The sequence below is a fragment of the Monomorium pharaonis genome, chromosome 1 (genome assembly GCF_013373865.1).
Source record: "Monomorium pharaonis isolate MP-MQ-018 chromosome 1, ASM1337386v2, whole genome shotgun sequence".
Lineage (NCBI taxonomy): Eukaryota > Metazoa > Arthropoda > Insecta > Hymenoptera > Formicidae > Monomorium > Monomorium pharaonis.
Genome location: NC_050467.1, coordinates 39,489,321 through 39,513,430, shown reverse-complemented (window position 1 = coordinate 39,513,430; position 24,110 = coordinate 39,489,321). Strand labels below are relative to the sequence as shown.

Here is a 24,110-nt window from a genome sequence, read left to right as displayed (position 1 = left end):
ACGTAGGTATCCCATTGTTCCTTGTGCGTACGACAGCTGCTCGAAAAACGCGTCTTGCATCCCTTATTGTTTCTTTTTTCCTTTCCTTCTTTGACACGTGTACACTTTTCGCAAGGGTTACGCTTTCCATGCGCGTTTGAAAAGTTCGGTAAAAGGAGCCTAAATTATAATCAGGAATCGAAAAGAATTTCCACGTTCAACTCAAATATTCATTCGTCATTGGAGAATACTTGAATTCGAAACACAAGAGCAAAACTGCAACGCTGTTGTATATTGAAATGATATTCAATATTTGTGTCAACGTTATTTGCAGTTGTCACAAACATCTGTTGCATTCTTGCAAAGTACGCTTACGAGACTGCATATTGCGACTACCTTGTACGTTTTCATATTCGAGCCATACAATTCCGTAATGACTGAAATTGGCCGCGAAAATAAAATATCAATAATAATCAGTGATTATTAATTTTTTTTTTATGTCTGTAGAATTATTTTTCCCGCAATTTTGATCCCGCGGATATATTTCATGCAACAACGGTGTTTCATGAAATACAGTACCTCGCGGATATCCTGTATTTTATGGAATGCGAAATCATTAGAGGGGAACGCTTTGGAAAAGCGCGTGTTAACTACGGACCGCAACGCAGCGTCGTTCACGAGCGAAATTTTGAAGAAAATTAACGCGCTCCGGGCGAAGTTGCGTCGTCTACCGTGTCCAGGTGTACACGGGCCGTTGCGCGGAGCGCTTGCGAAAGCAGCCAGGGGCTAACTCTTCCGCAAGCTCGCTCGGGTCTACGAGCCGTGTCGGTGCTACCGCTCCGCGCTGCGCCGTGCCAGGGCGAAGTGCATTCGATGTTCGCAGTTCGCTGCCATGGCAACAATCCCCTACAAACAAAATGCATCGTGTGCACACGACATGCCACGGTTCTCCTTGTCGCGCTAGGGCCGCCGGTGGTAGTAGTGGTGGTGGTGGTGGTGGTGGTGTCCACCCGCCGCGCGTTTAGTCGCCACGGAAGGAACCGTTGCCGGGGTGAAGAAATGCCACCGGACAGGACGAGACACGACTGTAAATTCCGAGCGTGGCGAGTGTCGGAGGGGACGGCGGTGACGGTGGTGGCGGCCCCGTGTGCTTTGCGAGATAAATCGTCCGGCTAGCTCGTGCACTCGCACGACTGCCGGGAGTGTCGAAAGGGGACACCGGTGAGCACGCGATCGGCGCCGATGATTAACGGTCGATTAAAGATAAGCGCCGACTGTTCGTTTTGCTACGTCGACATGCCGGCGAGATGTTGTTACGTGGTTAACGCTTTCGCGATCGATACGGTCGATGCGTACATCGCTGCCCGAGTCCATCGACGAATTCAGAGCATCAAACTTCTGTTCCAATATTATAACAGTGTAATAATAACTGTTAGCTAATATTATTACCAACTGATATTGATTTGATTTCATGAAGACTGTAATTCTGTAATTTAGGATAAAACTTGCGTAAATAGAAGCCTGAATGAAGATTGAAATAATATTATTATTACATATATATTCATGTTTGAACAGCTTGGAACGCATTTGTCGATTCTTAATGGCGGAAAGGAAACGGAATATCGGTTTTTACTTTTGCAATAAACACGTGGTATCGTTTCAATGCTTGCCAGCGCCGCGACACAATGAACGAGAAATGAAGCAAAATAGTGTCTCGTAATCACAGACATTTGTCGCGCTGGTCCGAAAGCTTGCGACGTGGCAAGCGACCGATAAAGAAACGAAGAACCTTTCTATCCTCTTAAACATCACGGCAACGTTTTCGAATCCATACGGATTAGAAAATCCAATATAGAAAGGAGGAGCGCGCGCCACGAGGGCGTAGCGGAACCGCACGAGCGGGAGGGTGACCGAGGTCGCGCCGAAGGGAAATGGGTAGAAGAGGAAAGATCGGAGGAGGAAGAGACGGGGGGTTAGTGAAGAGTGAGCGGGAGAGGGGGAGGGTGAAGAGGGCATAACACAATTACATGTGGGGTTGATGCCGGGCTCGCTCTCCCGTACGGCGTAGAGACGGGATGAGGGTCGGGGACCGCGCGGAGGGTGCCCCAACGGTGGGTGGCAAGATTGAATATGAAAGTTTAATGCGAGCAATATCAGCGCCACTGCCCCGGCCCTCGGCTACTCACTCTCAGACGTCTCGACTATCGGGGTGCCCATCTTGGCTGTATCTCTCTTTATATCGCGAGTGCACTCGCACCGTCGGCATCGAACGGGAAAGAGGCAGAGACGGCAGAGAGAGCACTTCGAATCTTTGATGTCCCGAGGTAACCCGGAGCTCGCCTCGAGCTTGTTCCACGCTCATGCCCGTGGAATTCCCGACCGATTTGAAAAACTGATTTGTCAGTCCGCAGCGCCGCGCGTCGCTTTCGACAAGCGCGTCCATTTCGATGCAAACAACGTTTGGAACGTAACGCTCTGCGCGAGAACGTAATTAGCACCTCGTTGGCGCTCCTCTAGACCCAAATATCGCCGCTATTTTCAACGCGCGGGAAATAATAGGAAAAGAAGAAAAGCCTACTTTATTGTCACTGGCGTATTGGGTTTTCTTTGTGCTCATCTACAAATCGAAATGTCAATGATAGTTATATCAATTACACAATCTGATATATCTTTTTACGTTTTATCAATTGGCAAGCTGTCACGCTTCATTATTAATCAATATCGCATACGATCTCGTAATCTTTTGTCTCACAGAAAGGAGCAGAACAACCGTATTGTAAAACAACAGTCAACAGTCTAGTCTTCCTTTTCGCATGAAAAAGGATAATTATCAATTAAAAACTTACTTTTGTGTAAAGATACCCTGCTTGTGGATGGGATTCACGAGCTTGCTAAGGCGTTTAGTGACTATGCCTTCGGCTATTTGTAAAACTTTCCTCATTAATTACCGACAAGATTCGATTTCGTCCCCTCCCTTCCATACCAATTTCCCATCCCAACCTTTTCTCACTATGGTTTTGCCTCTTTGTCCGCCACGAAGCAAAGTTTAATAGTGAATTAGAACGTGCGTTCCTGCAACTGGCAATTACCTGCCAATTAATAAGCCAAACGCGATATCGACGGAACATATACTTTTAATTTTAAAAAATTTACACATATACATATACAAAATTAATTTAATTAATATAAAATTTTACGTTGCAATATGAAAAACGTTGGAGATAGTTCTTATATTCAAACTAAAAATAATTCTACGTTAACGTTTTATTAACATTGACGGAAGATTGACATTAAAAATACGCGTGAGAATGTTAAAGAAAGATTCCTTCTTCGGCTAACTATGTCCCCACTTTATCCCTTTAGCGTCACCTCAATACACATCTGCGAGTCTTCGTCAAAGGAATAACTCCCAGTACACCTTGTACATGGTTAAAAATACAACCGTACCTATACGCGGTCGCACATCGCTTGAAGGCACACCGACGCATCGACATTTCTAACGACAGAAAGTCCCCCCCCCCCTCTACCCTGTGCTCCTTATGTTCCGCTATCGCGCGCCGAATAATGCAAGCTCCTTCGGAACTGCTTTAGTGACAAGCGCCTTTAAGAGTTTAGACATACGTCAACTTAAGCAAATGCAGATCAGAGCTACGACGCGCGACGAAGTGCTCCGATCCGACAGAGAGCTGGGCGGAAATGTCGACTGGCGATAGAGGTGAAGCAAGATAGTTTGGTAACATCACAGCGGGAGACCTCTAAAATGGAATGATGGTTGCATCATAGAGACCCCACTACTCTCAAGATAGGCGAAGACGCGATACACGTTTATATGTAGGATCGTGTATGCTGCGGTGCGTCTGCGGTTGTCCGCAAGCGGCAAGATCGCAGATAACATGGGTTTACCTACGAACAAAGAACTTGTTTTAGCTCATCGTGAATTCAGAGCAGAATTAAATTTCGCAGCCTTAACAAATAATTACACTTTCTTTCCTTCTCTCTTTCTCTATCACTCTCCTTTTATTATTTAAAAATAAATTTTTAATTAATTTAAGAGGTTATATGTCTCATTGAAAGACAAAAGATGTCTGACTGATAAAAAATGAAATAAATGTCATTAAACGTGTGATTAATTTGTGCAGATGCGGGAGACAGATCGTACCGTACGGGATCCGACACGGAAGGCGCAGCAACTACGGACAACCCTACAACGCCATTTCCTACGCCGCCCCCAACCTTGACACCGAATCATCGGCAAGCTTCTCCGTTTCCCCTCGAAAGCACAAACTCTCGCCGGCATCATTATAACGGCAGCATATCTTCCGAGAGATCTCGCAACGGCAATGGTAGGGAGTTAATTAGAACGGCAAACGGATTGGCTTGCACGCAAGATGATACTTACGGGCTCGCCCGTAAGATGAATCTCATCAAACGCAATTTTATACTACGTTGTACGACCGTGACGCGTGCAAGACGAGCTCATTCCAGTAGATGGACGCAAGACGAGAAATCCTGGTAGTTGGGCAATTTAAAGTGATAAGCAATGTGACATTATGCCAGGCAGTTTCAACCTCGGTTTCAACCCTTTCGTTCTAATATGACACTTCGTACTTGAATTCAGCTCTCAGATACTTTATACCTCTAGTTATCACCTTGCAGTGCATATGGTTTTACGTTAAAAAAGGTGTCACTGAAATTAAAATTATTCCGACCCATAAAAGTTGTTTATTAAAGATTAAAAGTTAACGTGAAAAAAAAGGTACTTTATTTTAATAATTTCGCTTCTTGAAAAGTAATTCGGGAAGGATTAAAAGACTCGAATATTTTCTTTGTTCACGTGCTAATGGAAGAATTGAATTTAAGCGACTCTCATTCGTTAGCAAACTCGACGCTTTCCAAAGGAAAGAACTTTTTTTTATCAGACCGCTCAAAAATATTCGTATCTTCTTCATTGCAGGTGAGACCGTTTACGCGGCGTCCACAAAAAAGACGACTTCCGGCGGCGGTACCTTAGGTCGAAGAACACGCCGAGGTCACGCAAGCGCCTTGAGCAGTAGCTCCACCGCGAGCGATCGTTCTGAAACCGTCTTCCCCGATGAACACACTCGCATGCATCTCACCAATGGTGAGAAAGAGTATACTGCCGTTTTTTCTTTTTCATACATATGTCATCACGCGCGATTATTATTTCACACGCATGATTACCGCATCATATCGCATGCTGTCGCTTCAGACAACTACTATAATATTATTCAATCACAACGAATATCTTAAGCGAAAGAATAAAATTTCTACTGTTAGATTTCAACAAAGAATTTCATCCAGCTTGACGGATCGGGATAAATCCTCGTCGATTGCCCTGAGCGGATCGGTCCTTTAAATCACGACGTAAAATTTGCCGCGGTGCGATAAGTTAACGATCCATGCCTCAAATGCGATTACCGGACTAACCGAGTTACCGGCTGGTATCGAACCCCTGGCCGAAGTTAAATCGGGTTTCGCGTAAACGTGTTCCTCGTTAAAAGCTTAATGTTAATAGTCATCCAGAAACGCGAGCGAAAAAAGAAAATCGCATACGGAACTAGGCATGTATTAAATGTGATAAATAATTTTTTTGTATCATCTAAAACTTAAATGTGTACGTATGTATTTCTCAATTATTCGGATTACTGATTTAGAATATGAAAGAGTTACAAGCGGAACACTTTCAATCTCAATTTCTCATGAATTTTATATAAGATATAACTCTTAACAAATTTTCATTAACAATTATTTCAGTAATAACTTTAGACGTGTTTCTTTACAGTGTTATATGTTAATTTTGTCTTACAACGTATGTTAAACAACGTATGTACCTAATATCAATTATACAAATGTCCTCATTACAAACATCTCATTGCAACCTGTATTTTCCATCGATGCACGGAATAGCACGAAACTTTGTGAAACGGCCAAAGGCGAAAGATCTTAGCAAAGGCAAACGTTTCGAAGCCACGCGTTATCATCTAGCGAACAATGCTGTAATCGACAAACTACATTATACGTCGGCTCATTAAATAACCAAGGGACCTTCTATTTTGGCAGTTAGGTTCATTGTTGTCTGATGCAATAATGTACCAGCGGCAACACCAAGTAAGTAGCTGCAATGGCAGAGGCAATAGCACAGCGCAAGTGCGAGAGGGAAAGAGAAAGGCTCGAGCTGCTCCGGGCTAACGGAGTTAGCAGTTGGCGCCTGGGCTCGGCTAGTTAGAGTACAGACCATCGTCAAAGTTAGCGTGACCCGGCTGACTATATTGTTTCAAAACGTCAACAGTATTTAGATCTCTTGTCGTTGGCTAGGCCGCGCGCTATCTTGGCACACGCACTATCTCGCTGTGTAACGCAGCTTTCGAGCAGCAACCACACCGGGAGATAAGAGAAAGTAGCTTTGCGGCTTTGAACCGGCGGCCGCGGTCGACGAGCGTAAGCCGCTCGTCGGCTAAGTTTTAAACGAAATTTCGTCGGATCTCATTTCGTGTCGACGCGACGTCGATACGGCGGTGGCGGCGGCCACGTCGGGTTCGAGGGAAGCTGGCTGCCAATTAGTCTACCGATATCGCGAGACAGCAAGAGAGCGTGGATGAAAGGGCGAGGGATAGTCGGGTGGAAAGCTGGCGTGCGGTAAGGAGCGAGAGCTCCACCGCATCTTCGTGGACGGTTACCTCCGGAATTTCGAAGGCCGCATTGCTCCTGCCCGCTCGAGTGCGATCACATTACACGTAGGTTTCGTGAAAATTAGCGACGTGAATTAAGCTCGTGAACCTCGTTCATTTACGACGTTTATGAACATGCATTCTAGGTATATCTCATAAGCGCGAATGTATATTATATTCGCAATACAAAGATAAAATAAATCCTGAAAGATAGTATAAAATTACATTATAAAAATAGAAAATTTTCCATCCTCCTTTTACTATAAGCTTAAAAATTTATATTAATATCCATGCTTTATATTAAATGTGTCACATTAAAATTATCAATGTTAAAAAATCAATGTTAACACTGATTTAAAAAAACTCGACTTTTCTTTTGTCTTAAAACATTTTCTAATAATGGATTTATTATATATAAGACGGACAAGATTTCAACAAGTTTTAAATTAAATTGTTCGTATTAGAGAAATTAGACGTTTAAAAATTTTAGAATTTGAAGATAGATTTGTCTTCTGTGAAAATTTCTCTTTAGAATTGTGCCTCTGAATAGATTCATAAATTAAATAAAGATAAAGCGATTAGATAAAGCGTAAGTAAAATTAAGTACAATCTTAAAACTATATTTGTTTGATCTATTTTTTACTTTATATACCAGTAGATCTTTCGTTTGAAATGTTACGAAAGTTTGTAACATCTAGGGTTGACATATTAAAATTTTTTAAACTAAAACTTACAGGTTAAAAACCCTGGACAAATACGACAATACATTAATTACACATAATAAATATTATAAAAGCCGCTCAATAAGTGTCGTGCCACTGGAAAAAGCACGGTAAAAAAAATAATGAAAATATTTATAACTCTGGACGCACATAATCTTCCCAGACCAATTTTAAACACTTTCAAAATATGTGCTTTTTATTACAAAAAAAGCTAATGAAAAGCAATCGGTTTACGTAATAGTAAACTATGCAAATAATATAAAAATAATATAAATACTTTCACAATGGAAATATTATAGCTAATATAGATATCTATAACGTGTAATGTAATTTAGAAAAATTGTTTCGAGTAAATGATAACAGTATTTGTATTATTTATTGAAACTAATTATATTTTCAAATCCATAGAGTCCGATAGCACTCAGCCTATTGCAAATTGAGCTTTTTTTGTGCATCGAACTCTATGAACGAGCAATTTATTAATAAGATGGAAGCAACTCACCAAGAAGTATTTTAAAAACGGTAGTAGCAATACCTCTCGTATATATGTCCTGAACTGGATAAATTGTCATGCCATTTGTTAATGAAGGTGGTAAATCCTCGTTAATGCTCCTAATAAAAACATTATTTTATATATTATACAATTCTTTAATAGATATTTTTACTTACGAAAGAAATATTTAACTTACATTCATTTTCGATAAACGCTGCTTCTAATAAAATTTCTATTATCTTCAAAACTCTTTTCATCTTATATTGTTTGCCGTTACTTATATTGTTTTTTTTTTCCTGGTCTCGTCTATGGTCAACAGTACTGAAATAATATAATTTGATATTAAAATAAGAAATACTTAAGAATATTTAAGAAAATGATAAATAAATGTGTTCGCAGACACACTCGCGACGCGATCAGAAATGCTAACGACGCGAGAGACGCGACCACTTTGCACGCCGATTAATGGTATTGGCCCGGCTCGACGACGCCTTCCGCGAGGAAATTTGCTTTCGACCGAGGAAAGGATGCGAGAAACGCGACGAGATCAAGCGGAGAAGGGGACGGACCGCGACACGACGCGACGAAAAACTCAGAAGAGCGCCAATTTTGCACAGACGGGAGGAGAGAGGGGAAAAGGGCGCGAGGAATGCGATCACTTTGTACGACTTACATGTCGTGGACTCGGTTCGACATCCCCGGCGATGCCTTCCGCGGGGAAACTCGCCGCTCTCGAACGACGAGAGGACGCGAGGAACGCGATGATCTTACCTCGCGGCACTAAAATGACGAAACACTGGCAGCAACTCTTCGTCGCGTACTCCGGACATTGAGCGTTCCGCGACGACACTCCCGTCGACGAACCACTTGTGTGTCCCGACGGCGTTTGCGAGCGATTCACGGTGATCGCAAACTCGCAAATCGCCAAGAAACGCGTGATGCGGAAAGATAACTGTGTGTCGAACGGAGACTGATCGCGACACGACGCGAACGCGGGCGACGGTCAAGTACAGCCTGAAGTACGCCCGTTGTGCACTAATTACGTCACAACATGGCCGTCACGTTGCACACGACGCGACGAAAATTTCACGCGATTTTTGCTCCAATTTCCCTACAGACGGGAGGGGAGAGGGGCATGAGGGCCGCGACCACTTTACCTGTCGATTTATGTCGTCGACTCGGCTCGACATCCTGGCGATGCTTTTCACAGGGAAACTTGCTCTCGACCGACGAGAGGACGCGAGGAACGCGACGAAATCTCGATTCGCGACAACAAAAAGACGAGACAATGGCGGTGACGCGACACTCTTCGTAGCGTACACCGGACACCGGCATCCCCGGCGATGCCTTCCACGGGGAAATTCACTCTCGACCGACGAGAGGACGCGAGGGACGCGAGGAACACGACGAGATATCACCTCGCGGCACTAAAGAGACTATTCTTACCGAATAGAAAAACGCGATCGCGAAGCGTAAACGACGTGACCTCCCGCTTACGTGTTCGCGAGGGTACTGAGTCGCCTAGCAAACCGTGGGGGGGGGGGGGAGGGGGGCAAGTAGCCGATTGGCCTTGAGAGTCGGAAGAGAAAATTCGTGAAAAAGAAAAAACTTTAGCGCTTCGGCACGTGCCTGACGTGTACCAAATGTCACATAAAAACATGAGCTCTGCTTCGGAGAAGAGATTAACTGTATACATGGCGGGGCTTGACGTTTTAATCTAAAAATTTTTCGCAATATATCAGAACTATATACACCGCATAATTTTCTAATTATTTGAAACTGTATTATTGGTTCGTCTGTATTAAAAAGAAGCCAACTCCTGGTTTAAACATAAAATCGGTCCAAAATAATAAACAATGAAACATATACAGATTTAATTTAAATAATTTTAATTTAAAAAAATTAAGAAGCACAATTGACGAAAGACAAATTATATTGCATAAAATTAAATTTGTTTTCATAAAAATTTGCTCATTAGATATTGGAACGCTAATTTTCAGAAAAGAATTTACGATACTATTTTTAAAATAAAGGATAAAATTAAGTTTTAAAAAATATATAAATCTGGAGGATAATTACTTGACATAAAGGACATATAGTCACCGTAGCCTTATCTCTTTATATTATTTAATTTCGTTAGCACACATTGATGTGCAATGTGGAATTCAAGAATGTTTTATCAGAAATGAGACAGAAGAAAAATATTTATTTATTTATTCATTTATTATTGTATACGTCCATATATTTAAAAAACTGGCTAAATTTAATAATTCTTTTCGTATATTAATTTATATAACATTTAATCCTGAAAAAATAAAAAAGAAAGAGGCAAAGAAAAAAATAAATTCGACATTTTTACTGTAAAGTATTAATTACTTCCTACTCTAACAATTTCTGTAAATATCAGTTAATTTACTTAATTAATGTTTATTTAAATTACTTATTTATTTTAAATATATTTATTTTTAAATATTTATTTCAAACATTTTATTCTTTCATTTAAAATATTTATTTACTTTTTAAATATTTTATATAAATGAATAAAATGTATAAATCCCTAAAATGTCTACAATTTTTATTTCTGTGATTTTACGAAAAATTATTATATCTTTAACAATTCTCAGATCTACATACAAATATATTTGGATGTTTCTTATCGATTTAAATGATTCAAATTATTCACTTTTAAATTGACTGTAAATTGCATGATAAAAATTAGCTACAAATTTGAAATTAAAAATTAAACCAGTTGATGTAATTCCATTAATTATTTTAATTTTATTATATTTAATTGTTACTCAGCCATTCAATGAGTGGTCGTGCTATTGGGAAAAGCACGGTAAAGGAAATAAATAATTAAAATATTTAAAACCCTGGATGACCCCAAATGCCCTAAAAAAAAGGACAGTGTCCGGGGAAAAAAGGACGGATAGCAACCTTAAACATATCCCAATATACTTATTAATCCCATTTCTACACACTATGAATAATAATTGGATATTCTACACAAGGTGTGTAAAAAATACACAATTGCAATTTTTAATAATTTCCATAGATTTTTCAAAAGTTACCTGACGTAATAGAAACATTGTATGGTCAAAATCGTATTTAACAGTCAAAATGGCTTGTTAACCCTTAAACCTCTTAGATAAGAATAAATTTTACGCTCAGTGTAATTATCGGTAGATTTCCTGGCAGTAATTTTTTGACGCGCGACTTAAGGAGAGTGTCGATGATGACAAGCGTTATATAAGATGCTGCAAGATACCGCGTATAATTACCAGGATCTCGTAAGCAGTAATTTGAGTCTGAATCTGCGATGGGATATTGCTTGCCAGAATGTCCCTGCGGTCTAATGGAGGCATGTCGCGGCATCTATTAGCAAATGGCTCCCAACGGTCAGGGCTTACCCGCGTTAACCCCGTGTGCGCCGCATCGCCAGAAAGACGATTGATATTACATTAGACCGCCGTAGTCTAATGTGGCCCAGTCGAGGAGCACGTTATTGAATTGGCAAACGCGCGAAACCCGATAACGTTACGGTAATTTGCTACCACAAAGCTATGAAACGCACACGCTAAATAAACGTACTCGTCATCGTAACATGAAGAATTAGCACGGGAGATACGTTTAACCGCGCTGTAAGCATTAACTATGTAACAAAACTGTGAATAAATAAATACTAAGGACAAAACACACTTCTGTCAATGTGTATTTCAGCAAGTTCTTCCTGCAATTTGATGTTATTCGTTATAAACTTTTGTTAATCCGTACGATGGTTAAATAATCATTACATTCGTGAGATATATACGTATTATATTACATACATTTGTACAGATACATTATCAATTAAGAGAAGTGCACAGTTTTTGTGAAAATTAACAATTGTGCACAATGTAAATGTGCAGAAAGCAAATTACCGTCGGTGAAAAATAAATTTTCCGCAGGCTTTCGCAATCGTTCGACGATAGTCGGTAATTTTTGACGAACTCTGATGCGGGTTGTTGCATTTAATACCGTGGAACGAATCATGCGCACCAGCAAACTTGATGTTATCAATTCGTTCGATTGATATAGGTTTCGCGGTAAAAGCTACATATACGGACAAAATAAATGCATACGGAAATCAATTGACTTACCTATACAGTCAAGTAAAAACTTTAAAAACAAACGTGCTATATCCCGAAAGTATATTGATATTTTTAATAAACGATAATATGGTCGGATAAGCACTCGGTCAGGTAAATAACTGCGAATTTTTGCTTTTTGATCATAGTGTTTAATCAAGAACACTCGATTCGAAGAACACTTCTAAATACAATCGAATAATTTTTGTGACGATAACTATCCGGGAAACTATATGTATACGAATGTGTCCGCTTGGACAAGTGCCAAGTTTTAACGAATAGGAATAATTCCGAGCGCCACTTACGAACTATGCCAATAGTTCGTGTTCGCCATTACCATTATCGTTCTATTCTTTTTAATCTATCTTTTTTCCGGACTAGCTATCTATGGCAGCGCAAATTTTTTACTACATTAAATTGTTTGCAACATTATCTTTTTATCGTTCGCAGAAATAAGGGTCAATTTTTATATTTGTAAAAGAAAACAAAATACTCACCGCGACGGTAAAAAAAATTGCGAGAATTAAAATTACGATATCAGGTTTATGGATGACGTTATAACGAGCTTGTCTCGCCACTTTACTACCATTACGGTAAGATAAATAACTCAAACCGAATGTAATCAATGCACAAGCTTAATTGTCGTAAATTATCGTATAATGCTTAGGTTACGAGCAACGTGATATTTATGAACTTTCTCCTCCGTGAAAATTCATCATAACAAAACTGTTTTATGGAACCTCATCTTATTTCAAACATATTAAATTATTTTTCCTTGCCTAATGGAAAATTTAGAGATCACATTAATCAAGAGTAAGTAAACGCAGTTCGGTTCTGTTATTTGACTGGAAATCAAAAAATATAGTAAAAAGCGTTATATTTCAACAATTTATCAATGGTAAATGGATCCGGGCGAGATACGGATGAAATTTTGTGTGTCCGGCGCGAACGAAGGCAGAAGCGGCACATAGAAATTGTACGAGACAGTTCGGACGAAGCATTCACGAATGCTAACTCGGTTTATTAGACTGTTTGGTCCGGAAGGAGTCAAGCCGGGACGATTCGTTGGACTGGTTATCGGACAGTGGGTACAGCACCTACCATCGCGGCAATACCGCGCCGGGATATAGCGCTGGCAAATAATTCGTATTTACATGAACGTGTACTCCCCGATGCGGCGGAGGCGTTAGACCGACAAATCGAATTACAGACGCGAATCGCTAACCGCATCAAGTCACTGTCGGCTACCTTGCATCCCCTTGCAGTGTCTGACTAACCCTTCTCGCCGCCCGCGGATGAGGGATAACTCGGTTGAACTCGGTATCGGTGATGCGCTAGCATACTACATAATTGGCTCACAACGATTGGCCAAGACATACCGTCGGCGACGTTGTATTGCTCAATAATGTGTCCAATTAGATGTCGTACTAACGCCAAATACGTGCATGTACGCTTGTCACGTTTGCAATAACAGTCGAAAGCAGTATCCAATAAATTCCTTGCTAAATACTGTGTCAAGACAGTTAAACGTCTTGATTGAAGTATTTGAATAAAATATAAAATATTATATATTTTTTCAACTGTAATAAAGTATATTTAGGAAAAAAAACTTAACGTACGTGTGTGCAACTTCTATATAAACAAAACTGCTTAAATTTTACAAATGCAGAACTCACAAAATATGCAAATTAATTTCTTTAAAAAAATAATTCTTTTATTTGTAAAAAGGAACAACAAATTTCAATTTGAGAGTAGTATATTTTGCCATGAGACATAAGCCACATTATGTAAATAGTGAAATCTATATTACAGAGTTACATCATATTCATCATTTTGCAGAATTAGATTGCACTGCATCTATTGCCATCAGAAACTGCATGATTTATTTTGCGCGTTCTGTAAACGCTAGCATATGCTTTATGAGAGACAGTAACGCGTTTTGACCACTGGTCAATGATGTACCAGCATTAGCTATAATTGGCTGGAACCGTATTGATCTAACCTTCATGTAGGCAGCGTTATCTCCTATCCTTGCTGCGTGTAATTAGTTATGCCGACGAATTTACATATCCAGTGCAATAAGTTGTTTAGTAGAATTCAGTAGAATTTACGTGGAAATCAACAAATCTTCACATCATTACATGTTACGTTAACGAGTAATCGACTCCCGCATATGTGTGCGAAGCATATAAAAAAAGATGATATCGAGTGCATCCATCAAATAGATAATAAAATTGTTTGTTGCCAATCGTCGATATAATTGATCTACCGAATCATCAAATTCCGCTGCGCTCGTTCCGCGATATTTTTGCTTTTGGCAATTTAGTCGTCGGATTAAATTTAACCGGCTTTAACTCTTTCACCCGCATTCTAGCAATTTAACGTTAACGTATAGCATATTTCGCAATTTCAGAAGAACCGTCTTCAAATATGTACTTTTCCCGGGCTTTAATTTGCTGCTGCATTTCGTACCGCGTACGCACGTAAAGCGATGTAACCACCACGAAAATGGAACTGCACTCTCCGCGCGACTTGCAGCGCGTCGTTTTACAAAGCGCACAAGACTTGCAAAGTAACAGATTGCTGATTCAAAGAGGGATCGGCTCTTTCTATAACTGTTCGACACCGGTTCTGAGATTTTTCCTATCCCGTTGTCGGTACGATATCGACTTTGTAATTGAGCGTTACAGGTGTTCCGAGCACTCGAACGATACCGGCAAATTGTTCAATAACTGGAACAAATGTATATTTCGACGGTAAAGTTGTCCGAGATACGCGACGGACGCGGCTGGCGCTGACAGCTACGCATTGCGCATTTCACGATCCGGTTTAATTAAGCGATTATTGCTGCTTATTACGGAAAATATCGACGCTGCTCCCAAGTGACTTCGCAGAAATAATTTCGCTATTGCGTTTATAATTTCCGCAATTAATTAGAATTCGATCCGGTCATGTGATAACGACGAAAAGCGTCGAAAATCTAGAATAGTCTCGTTGTCAGGAAGCGAAAGCGAATATTGCAGATATATCATTATCATTCACATGCATGACAATTGCATTAACCTTCAATGCCATCCGATTCAATCACACTCGAAAATGCATTTGTGATCTTGTTTTTCCCGCAAAATTATTAAATTAATTACGAAATAGCACCTACTGTATTCTATATCGAGTTCTCACTTGGCATCGATTAATCATCGAAAAATTTCTAACTGTCAACGAGAAATTAGCATTCATTCTACTTTTTAAATTAATTTTCCCTCAATTTTTTCACCTCAAAATCATTCTCATTTCATTTATATAGTATATTTTAATAATACACCGCTACAAAACTGAAAAACTATATTATCGTTTATTACATTTAAAGGTCAGTAGTTTGTGCTTTTATACATTTTAAAATAAATCTGTCATGTATTTATAATAATTTCGACTAATTCATACATCTCATCTGCATGATAATACTTTATTGAAATTTTCACATGAGCACATGCCAATCCCGTCGCACTAATGCACTTTTCTCTCTGCACATTCCTTGACGCACAGGTCTACCCAGGCCTATTTATCTCACAGGTATGTAAGCAATCTGTAGCAAGACCAAATGTATCATGTAAGAGATTTGATGTTTATCTCTCTGTTAAGAACACAATATGACACAACAAACCAATTATGGGAAAATATCACACAAATTCCGTTATTATCTTCTTATAATTTTCTCATTTATTTTATTATTTAATTTTTATGTTATTAATATTTCAATGATATTGATGTCGCCTGAAAATTTTATATAACTTTTTCTCGGTAATTGTTAAACGAGATTACTTGCTATTGGCCTGCTTGCCGATGCAAAAAATGTCTACTATGAGACGTTAAAATATTGTTTATTGTGGTTCGAGTAATTGTCTTGACATTTGCAACACACATTCATAAGTTATAACGACTCGCTTAATAGATTTTAATCCGCAGGACCAGGGACCGAAATTCCATTATCCCACATCCGAGTTACCACAACCAAGTTACGTAGCTTCACGAAAGCGCGATAGACCACTGTATTGCAGTTAAACTTGATTTACAATAATGTGCTCTGTAACATTAACAACCTTTAATGGTTATACATTGCTCCAATTATGTATATATGCTCAACATGGTATCGGTTTATATAGCGTCATCGTCGACTGTTTTGGCTAATTCAACCTAACTAGTGCCCGTACATTTTATACAAATCATTTGTATAAAATGTCACGAATGAAGAAAATAGAAAATTTCTAACTGTTATCTTCTAGTTGTGCTCGACATATTGATTAACGGCACTTCAATGTTTCTGATTATCAATTATGTTGGCCCCTTTCTGATACAAGAGATGAGCTTTTCGCGGATAAACTCTCAAATATTTTTGTTGCCCTCGACATGCCTGGTAGGCGCTCTTTTGTGCCCTTTATGTTTAGGTTTAACTTTAATTATTCTTTGGTGGAGTTCCTTTCAAGTTTCAACAACTTTATAAGTAACTTAACTACGGAACGCTCGCAACGCTGAGCCCCGAAGGGCTCAATGGTGAAAGGATAGAAACGGAAAATTTTTAGTATTGCCCTATTGAAACCCGCCACAATTGCTTTATATTTTAAACACAAGAAATAACGAAATTCTCAGAAAATTTATCCATCATGAACGTATACATATATGCATGAATTACTTGAAGATGTACGCATGTGCAAAGCGAGACACATGACGCATCGTGCCGTGTCGCATGTTGTCGCAGCTTTTAATGTGCATTTATGGATAATGACACCGGAATTGCAATATACGCCGTTAATGTCTCAATTACGGTACTCAACTATTATTCAGTATTTCCTTGTGTACTCCTTCGCCTATAATGGGTAATCAATTTCGTCGTGTAATGGCAGATAGATTCTTTGAATTTGCATGCATAAAACGTTACGAGGAGATGCCTAATTATTGATGCCGCTTAATTGCTCGCGGGGTTTCTACAGGCAGACTAGAATTTCATGAATCTCACGTAAGGGAGAACAATATCGCAATGAAATAGATGAAATTACACCGATACAATGAATCAATCAATAATTCGCAAGATAAACACCAAATGTTTTGGATTTATGGAACGTATTGAATGAATTTGTTATTTGAAAAAGCAAAAAAATTACAAAAATTGTGAGATTAAATATTCTAAAGATCAATATTATTTTTTATACTTCTTTTATAAAATAAATATTAATAGATAGTTTGATTTCTCATATAATCGATTCAATTTGATTCAATGTTGCTATATAATATTACGTCACACGCATTTATTGTATAATGTTTTATATTAATGTTTTTTAGAAGATTTTTCGTATGCGTTTTTTTATTAAAGCGCGACTTGTGCTGTAAAAAGCAATGTGCAATCTAATAGAGATAAGTACAATGTTAATATTATTATTTCCAGATACCGGTAGAGATTCTCCTCCGGAACCCGCGCCACCAGAAGTACCGCCGCGTGGACCGTCTTTACACGCAACGCATACTTTACGTACGCAACAAAACCGAAATGGTTGCCCACCGAACACATCGGGCAGTTTCACTGTGCCAAGTGATCAAATGCCGACCGAGACGTATTCGGGTAAGTGAAAATCTCTAATTTGTTCGAAAAATTAAATTCCTAAGCTCTAGATTGAAGATGCAACATAAATTGACTGTTAACTTTATTAGTAGCTTTGAATGTGTATACTGTTTTAAAAAATTTCTCCTTTAAATTCGCGCGAGTGCATATTCATTCCTCTGTAAACTCATATAAAATCGTGTACGAGCGCGGACGCCGCCTAGTGCTCCATGAAAAGAGCAATATAATGACAATTGAATCGTAACATGATCCATTTCGCCAACGTGATATATGACGCGGTTCAGTTTTCACTGGCGAATGTTTAATTTGGTGCATGCTCCGGCGCCAATTATGTAGATGTGCAGATGTGTACGCGATGGGTATGGGGTATCTGTTTAAACTAATGGGGTGTAGATCAAGGGGGAGATTTGCATTAAAGCACCCGTTAATTCATTGTAAATATACTCAGCATATATTCGTTTCTCTATATTTCTATGTACATACCATTAGTATATTCCTGCGACTAAACATCGTTTGTACTGGCCATGGCGATTCTGAATATTGGAGCGCGCATGTGCACGGAGATTACATATACGTGTGATTAACGTACGGCTGCATTCGATTCACGTACCACTGCGCTAAACACTTGTATAATAATAGAAACGCGACATATTAATAAGCGCGATTATTCATGTGTGATGACAGTTAATGAGGCTGCCGGTATTACAATTTGCAACGTTTGATTGTACTTTGTTTCTTGCTATAATTATTCCTACATACGCGCAAGCAACAGCTTGTTATTACACACAATTATTTAATTTCTTGAAATCACAGGAAATTGTGATGGACATTAAATAATACGCACGTTATCTGCCGATAATGTAAGTTTAAAAAGAAGTCGTTTAAATACTGAAAAGTATTCTCGCATTGCGAGTTTGCTGATAAAACGAAAAAAAGATACCGAAAAAAATGTAGATCCCAGATCTTTTATGGGAATATAAACAAAACGCTGTTCGACGCGCTCTATTTTTACGGGATCACTCGAATTTTACGAGAAGCGTTTTGCCAGTATATCGAATGCTCACATGGCTCACTATGCTTACACGAGAATTTATTGTAATGCATTCTCGATAATCCGTACCGTTTTAACGGAGCGCAAAGTTTGACCGAACGCAGTGGTTCGCCCTCGCGCAAAGAATTGCGCGCATTTTCAATTCAATTCAACGGGATTTAACAATATTGATTCCGCGTCAATTACTAATTAATGCCGGCCACGTGCTGCTATAAACAAACCTCAATATATAGACAAATCTTGGGATAGCGCTATGCTTTATGTGAATATAATGTGATCCCATGTTAAAATATGCATACGCTACGTGGCATCAAATCTGTTGCCAGGAAATTATTGAAAGTTATATTATTCACGCGCACACAACGAAACGGTATTTAGTACAAGCACCATAGAAATGCGCACGCAAATTGGCACGATGTTATAATCCCGCTGCTTCAAATTCGTCGAGATATGTCGAATTGCTAAAATTTAAAAAATGTCGAACCAAACGAGATCAAAAAGTAAAAATCGAAAAAAATGCAATAATATAATCAGGCCATGTAAATATTGCGATAAATATATAAGAACTTCAATTCTTACGTATATAGTAAAGCAGCTTGTTTCATAAAATCGTTTCTTTTTACACATTAATTTAAAGCGTACATGTGTTTTTCACTATATTATACAACGCGTAAATGAGTTTTTTGTTTATGTATACCAAATTACATAAAATTTATATTCTTTATTGTCATCCTGTCAGCAAGTCAATAATGTACAGGTTTCTCGAAATTTGCGAATGAAACAATGACAGGTTGACGCACACGTGCACTTGCATTGAACGCAGTTAGATAGATTTTATTACAGATTTCATATTACGTACTAATTACAAACCGTTGCTCATTTTATATCGAATACGATACTTTCCATTAGCATCAAAAGAGATGTTCTAAAGGATACATGAAAACTCGATATTCTTTTATGTACAAATGTAACATAAAAATCGAAATGTGTATTATTTAAACATATTATATGAAAAAACAAAAAATCACATAATTTCAACTTATTGAAAGCATTTCGAAAGATTGCTTTTAACCCTCGACGGTCGAGTAAATAATTTGTGAGAAAAAATTCACGTTACCTCCGGGACTGTCTAGAGAGAGACCGATATTATTATCTGGGGTACTTAAGCTTCGCGTATTTTTGCATAACTGGAAATTAGAAATAATTATTGTTGCACCTTCGGGAGCAGCGATGTCGCGCAATAGCGATGCGGTGCGCAGCAGATAACTCCCTCAATACCTTTTTCGCGGGATATGCTCATCGAAATTCACGTGAATAAGTAACACAGAATTACTCTAGGGAGACTTGTAACGATTCCGCCGTATCAACTATTGCATTTATATTGAATAAAGATAACAATTTCATTAATTTTCCTGTATATACCACGTGAGAAATATTCCAACTAACGTCGAAAACTTCGTAAGATTGCCAAAAGCATAACAATTCAACATAAAAATTCACGTTATATAATATTAAGAGATAAGACTGTTAGTGTCAAGAATAATGTAACTGCTTAGTAGTGAAGTGAGTATAGCAAGAGAAAGTCATGTAATGAACAGATTGGAGATGCACCCGTACTAAGTAAGTTACATGCAGTTGGTTAATGACACTTCATAACTTTGCTCTAAGTACAAGTGGCCACCCATAGTTCTGTAAAGTTTACGCGAGCGTATGCGAGCACTCACTCGGTTTCCTCGCGCATCTCTTTCTCTCTCGTTAAGAGACATTTGCTAAGATAATTATAAATATAACTCCAGACGAAACTTGCTTGTCCAGCTACTTTATGGCGAAAGAGATGTTGCCGAATATACTATACGTATAAGTAACTTTTTATTAAAATTGTTTTTCATGCAAAAGATATCAACGACATTCTCAATTCGCCACAGGCCTTCTCTTTGCAATTACAAGTAAATGTTAAAGAGTTTAAAAATTATATTAGAAGAATGGAAATATAAGTACTAACGCCCAAGTGCGAAATACTAACAAGTTTTGTAATAAATGAGTTTACTTAATAATCCACGCGTACAATCTCAAATTGAATATGAATTACATTGAAACTAGGCGCGAGATCATTAGCTGCTATCGAGGGGGAGATCGTCATACACCGTTTTACCCTGGCTGATTTTCCAGAAGGCACCGCCCCGCGATATGACGCTTCAAAGGATCCCTTTAATCGTTTCGAGTTCCAATGGGAATTTCTACTACGCGCCTTCACCGTTCTCCGAACTTTCGCATCCTTCCTGCGAAGGATGAACTCGATCTGCGAGCCGTTGTTTGCTTACGCGGGGGTAAAAGGCGGGCGAATGTTTGCCTTCTTCTGGGGTTCCTCGCTTCCTAATGTCTCGCCGAGATAGAGGCCGCGTCGTAAAGTGGACGGAAATTTTATTAGTATAATCGTCGTGTTAGCACCGAGGTCATTGCACACATGAATTAGAAAGAGACAGAGATAGAGATAGATAGAGAGAGGGGGGCGATTATACCAAAAAGGGAGAGTTGCAAAGGGTATGAAGAATAACGGACAAACCTCGCGTCGGTTGGTTGATTGGAGAGACGATTGCAGACAAAGATTACGCACGAAAACTACGTGACATTTTCCCCCTGCTCAAATTGCTTTGTATTAATTACCGCTAATTACTATTTATGAGAGACTGGTGCACACGCCATGGAGCCGAGCGCCGAGCCGACCCGCGTCATTGTTGCCTCGCTATTCGAATCAGCACCTACGTCGTTTCAGGGCAACTTCGTTACGCCGTCGATTACATCTTACACCGGCGTTGCAAGAACGTTGAAGCGATCTCGTATCCGATTCTCTCGAGCATCCTTTAACACGTATCGATCCTCTTTCGCAACGTCTAGATTTTCTCAGAAAATTATATTGCATATTCTGTTATCGAATAATAAATGCATATTGCACTCTTTTGTATCTTGACACAAGACAGAGAAAGAGAGAGAGAGAGAAGGGTGAGGGACAGCCTTTAAATTTCTAATAAACAAATAATTAAATTTATATAGCGAACGTGTTTTAAAGGAACGCTCACTTCCGCGTAGTTACTATGAAAGAAGAAAGTTTACGACGGCGATAACGCGTGCCGTGACAAATTGCCTTTAACCTATTGCGCGTCGGCTTAAAGATGCAAGATACATCTCCGACGATAAGTAAAACGAGCATACCAGCAACGAGAATATAATAGGACGCTTTTTTCACAATTTATAGAACGTTCACGACGTTGTAAGAAGAACAAGAGCATATAGTCTCATCGGCTATTAAATTCTCGCTTTGCGCCGACGAAACGCATTGCCGTTCTTGAATCCGGTATTTGCCTCTGCTGCTATTACTAGCTTGAATGTAAAAACGTTTTTAATTTTTTTTTACGCAATATATATTAATTTAAAAAGCTGCATATTCTATTAGAAGAAAATAACAAAAAGACTTAAAATAACAAAGCAGTAAGATTCGACGATTAATTATTTAAATAAGATATATTCTAATTCTTTGACGTAATATGATAATTTATTTAATCTTTATACTTTTCTGCTTGAGAAGATTATATTTAATGGACTTCTGTACTCCCACTTACTTGAATATTATATTAGGTCATATTTTATTCGTAAGCTCTCATCAAAGGATAATGCAGCATCAATTACCAATTCTCCAAAGTAGACTAATTATTATATATATATATATATATATATATATATAATAATTAAGCTGAAATAATTTTAACAATTTTATTAGAGAATATACCTCGTAAACTTTTATTGTTTTGTTTTCACGTATAACTCTCTCGATTCTAACATTTTTTACTAATAATTTTTAGTTGGAAGTTTTGTTAAAAGCTAAAAACTTTTCAACGAAAATCCATGCAGGAAGTAAGTGGTATATACAAAGTAAGATATAAGCTTTCCCAATTTGATAAACGCGCGAGAGGCCGCCACAGAGTACGTCGATATTCCGTCTTTAGCCGAAGGAGGTTATTTCAGGAAGTAGCATGAGATTAACTCGATCCCGCGAAATGGTACGACCGCTCAAAGTGGACAAACGCGATGTCCTAGCTGCGCCCGGTGCGCCACTTCGACCATGCAGAAGATAGATATGGCTGGTGGAATAAACATGGAACCGCGCAGAAGCCACTTCATATTTCAGAGCATCCGAGTGAACTTCTGTAACGGTGGACGCGCATTAGACAGACTAATCCCGGCGGTATAGGGCTCGCACTAGTTTCGCGCAATTTCCGTCGTTCCTGCATCCACCGGCCACCGCTGATTACCTACACCGCACACATCTACTGGTTACATCGTTTTGCTTATTTTGCTTTAAATATAGATATTTTGGAACGGGAAAGAGAGAGAGAGAGAGAGAGAGAGAGAGAGAGAGAGAGAGAGAAGCAACCGGGAGAGAAACTCTCTCTCATATTAAGGTTGTACGCGTTACCGGATGTGGCGGCGCGAACGGTAACGGGAAGCCTCCGTAGCATTATTCTAATAAGAATTATAGCCTATGATAAATCTCGGCTGGGTTCGAACGCTTCTGCGGAAACTACGGAAGAGATAGGGACCGACTCGATTCATTGATTTTCCATTATTGCGAAACACATACGCCGAAAGTAATGAACGTAATCGAATGTAAGCGAACAATTTTTCGCTTGTTTCGCGAAGGGTTGCACAAACTATAGGATAATACGCCAGTCATATCGATAACCAGTTTATGTAAAAACTTGCTACGAGAACTAATCGAAGTTATGATCTAGTTTTACTAGACCATAACTTCTTACATTATATACGCCCTCCATACACAATTGTACAATTTATTTTTCGGAAATCAATTGCGTTCTCTGATGATACATTCCCTTTATATGACGGGATATCGTGGGTGCTTCGGGGATACAAGCCATTCGAGGCAAACGAGTCGCATTGTAGACATACTCTATGCAAGGTCTAACGGGGTTTTCGTACTCGCGTGAGACGAGTTTCTTCCTATAAATCCTCGGTCTTACCCTTACCATTCACTTCTCTCTCCCTCTTTCCCTCTCACTTCGACTTTCTTTCTTTGTCGTGCACCATTCCCCTAACCGTCGTCCACCTAACCACCCCTACCGAGTTTCCTCATTGTGGTACCAAGCGGCATAACTCAAACTGTCCTCGTGGTACCGATGCGAGGCTTGGATTTAGCGCGAGATGTTATCGTCCAGACAACAATAGCGCCGCTGCCTGGAGAACTGAAATACTTATCGTCTTTGCTTGTGGCTCGCGTGAAAATTTATAAGATGTCCACAGGTCAAAGTGGAGACGATTTTCGTTTAGTGGCGGGTACGGTATGTCACGAAATTTTTACCTATATAGAAGCATGTGAAAAAGTAATGTTTCACTGCAATGAAATAATCACTCGATCGATTAAGGGA

The 24,110-nt window shown here is 39.1% G+C and overlaps 1 protein-coding gene and 1 long non-coding RNA gene across 4 annotated transcripts in view; one reads left to right on the top strand and one right to left on the bottom strand.

Moving 5' to 3' along the window:
- The window catches only part of LOC105835246 (teneurin-a), a 461,026-nt gene that overhangs the window by 168,299 nt on the left and 268,617 nt on the right, over positions 1-24,110 (top strand). The window contains 4 exon segments of the mRNA XM_028191729.2: positions 4,119-4,322; positions 4,934-5,101; positions 15,554-15,580; positions 17,448-17,621. Coding sequence (XP_028047530.1) covers positions 4,119-4,322; positions 4,934-5,101; positions 15,554-15,580; positions 17,448-17,621 — 573 coding nt within the window.
- The window catches only part of LOC118644281, a 107,918-nt gene continuing 88,937 nt past the window's right edge, over positions 5,130-24,110 (bottom strand). Inside the window, exons 2-4 of one of the 3 annotated variants that reach the window (XR_004962098.1) lie at positions 8,080-8,204; positions 7,893-8,002; positions 5,130-6,871 (exon numbers count right to left, since the gene is read on the bottom strand). This is a non-coding gene — a long non-coding RNA (uncharacterized LOC118644281). Of the gene's footprint in view, positions 6,872-7,081; positions 8,205-24,110 lie in introns of those variants that run through there. The other 2 variants (XR_004962096.1, XR_004962091.1) reach the window with 2 other exon arrangements.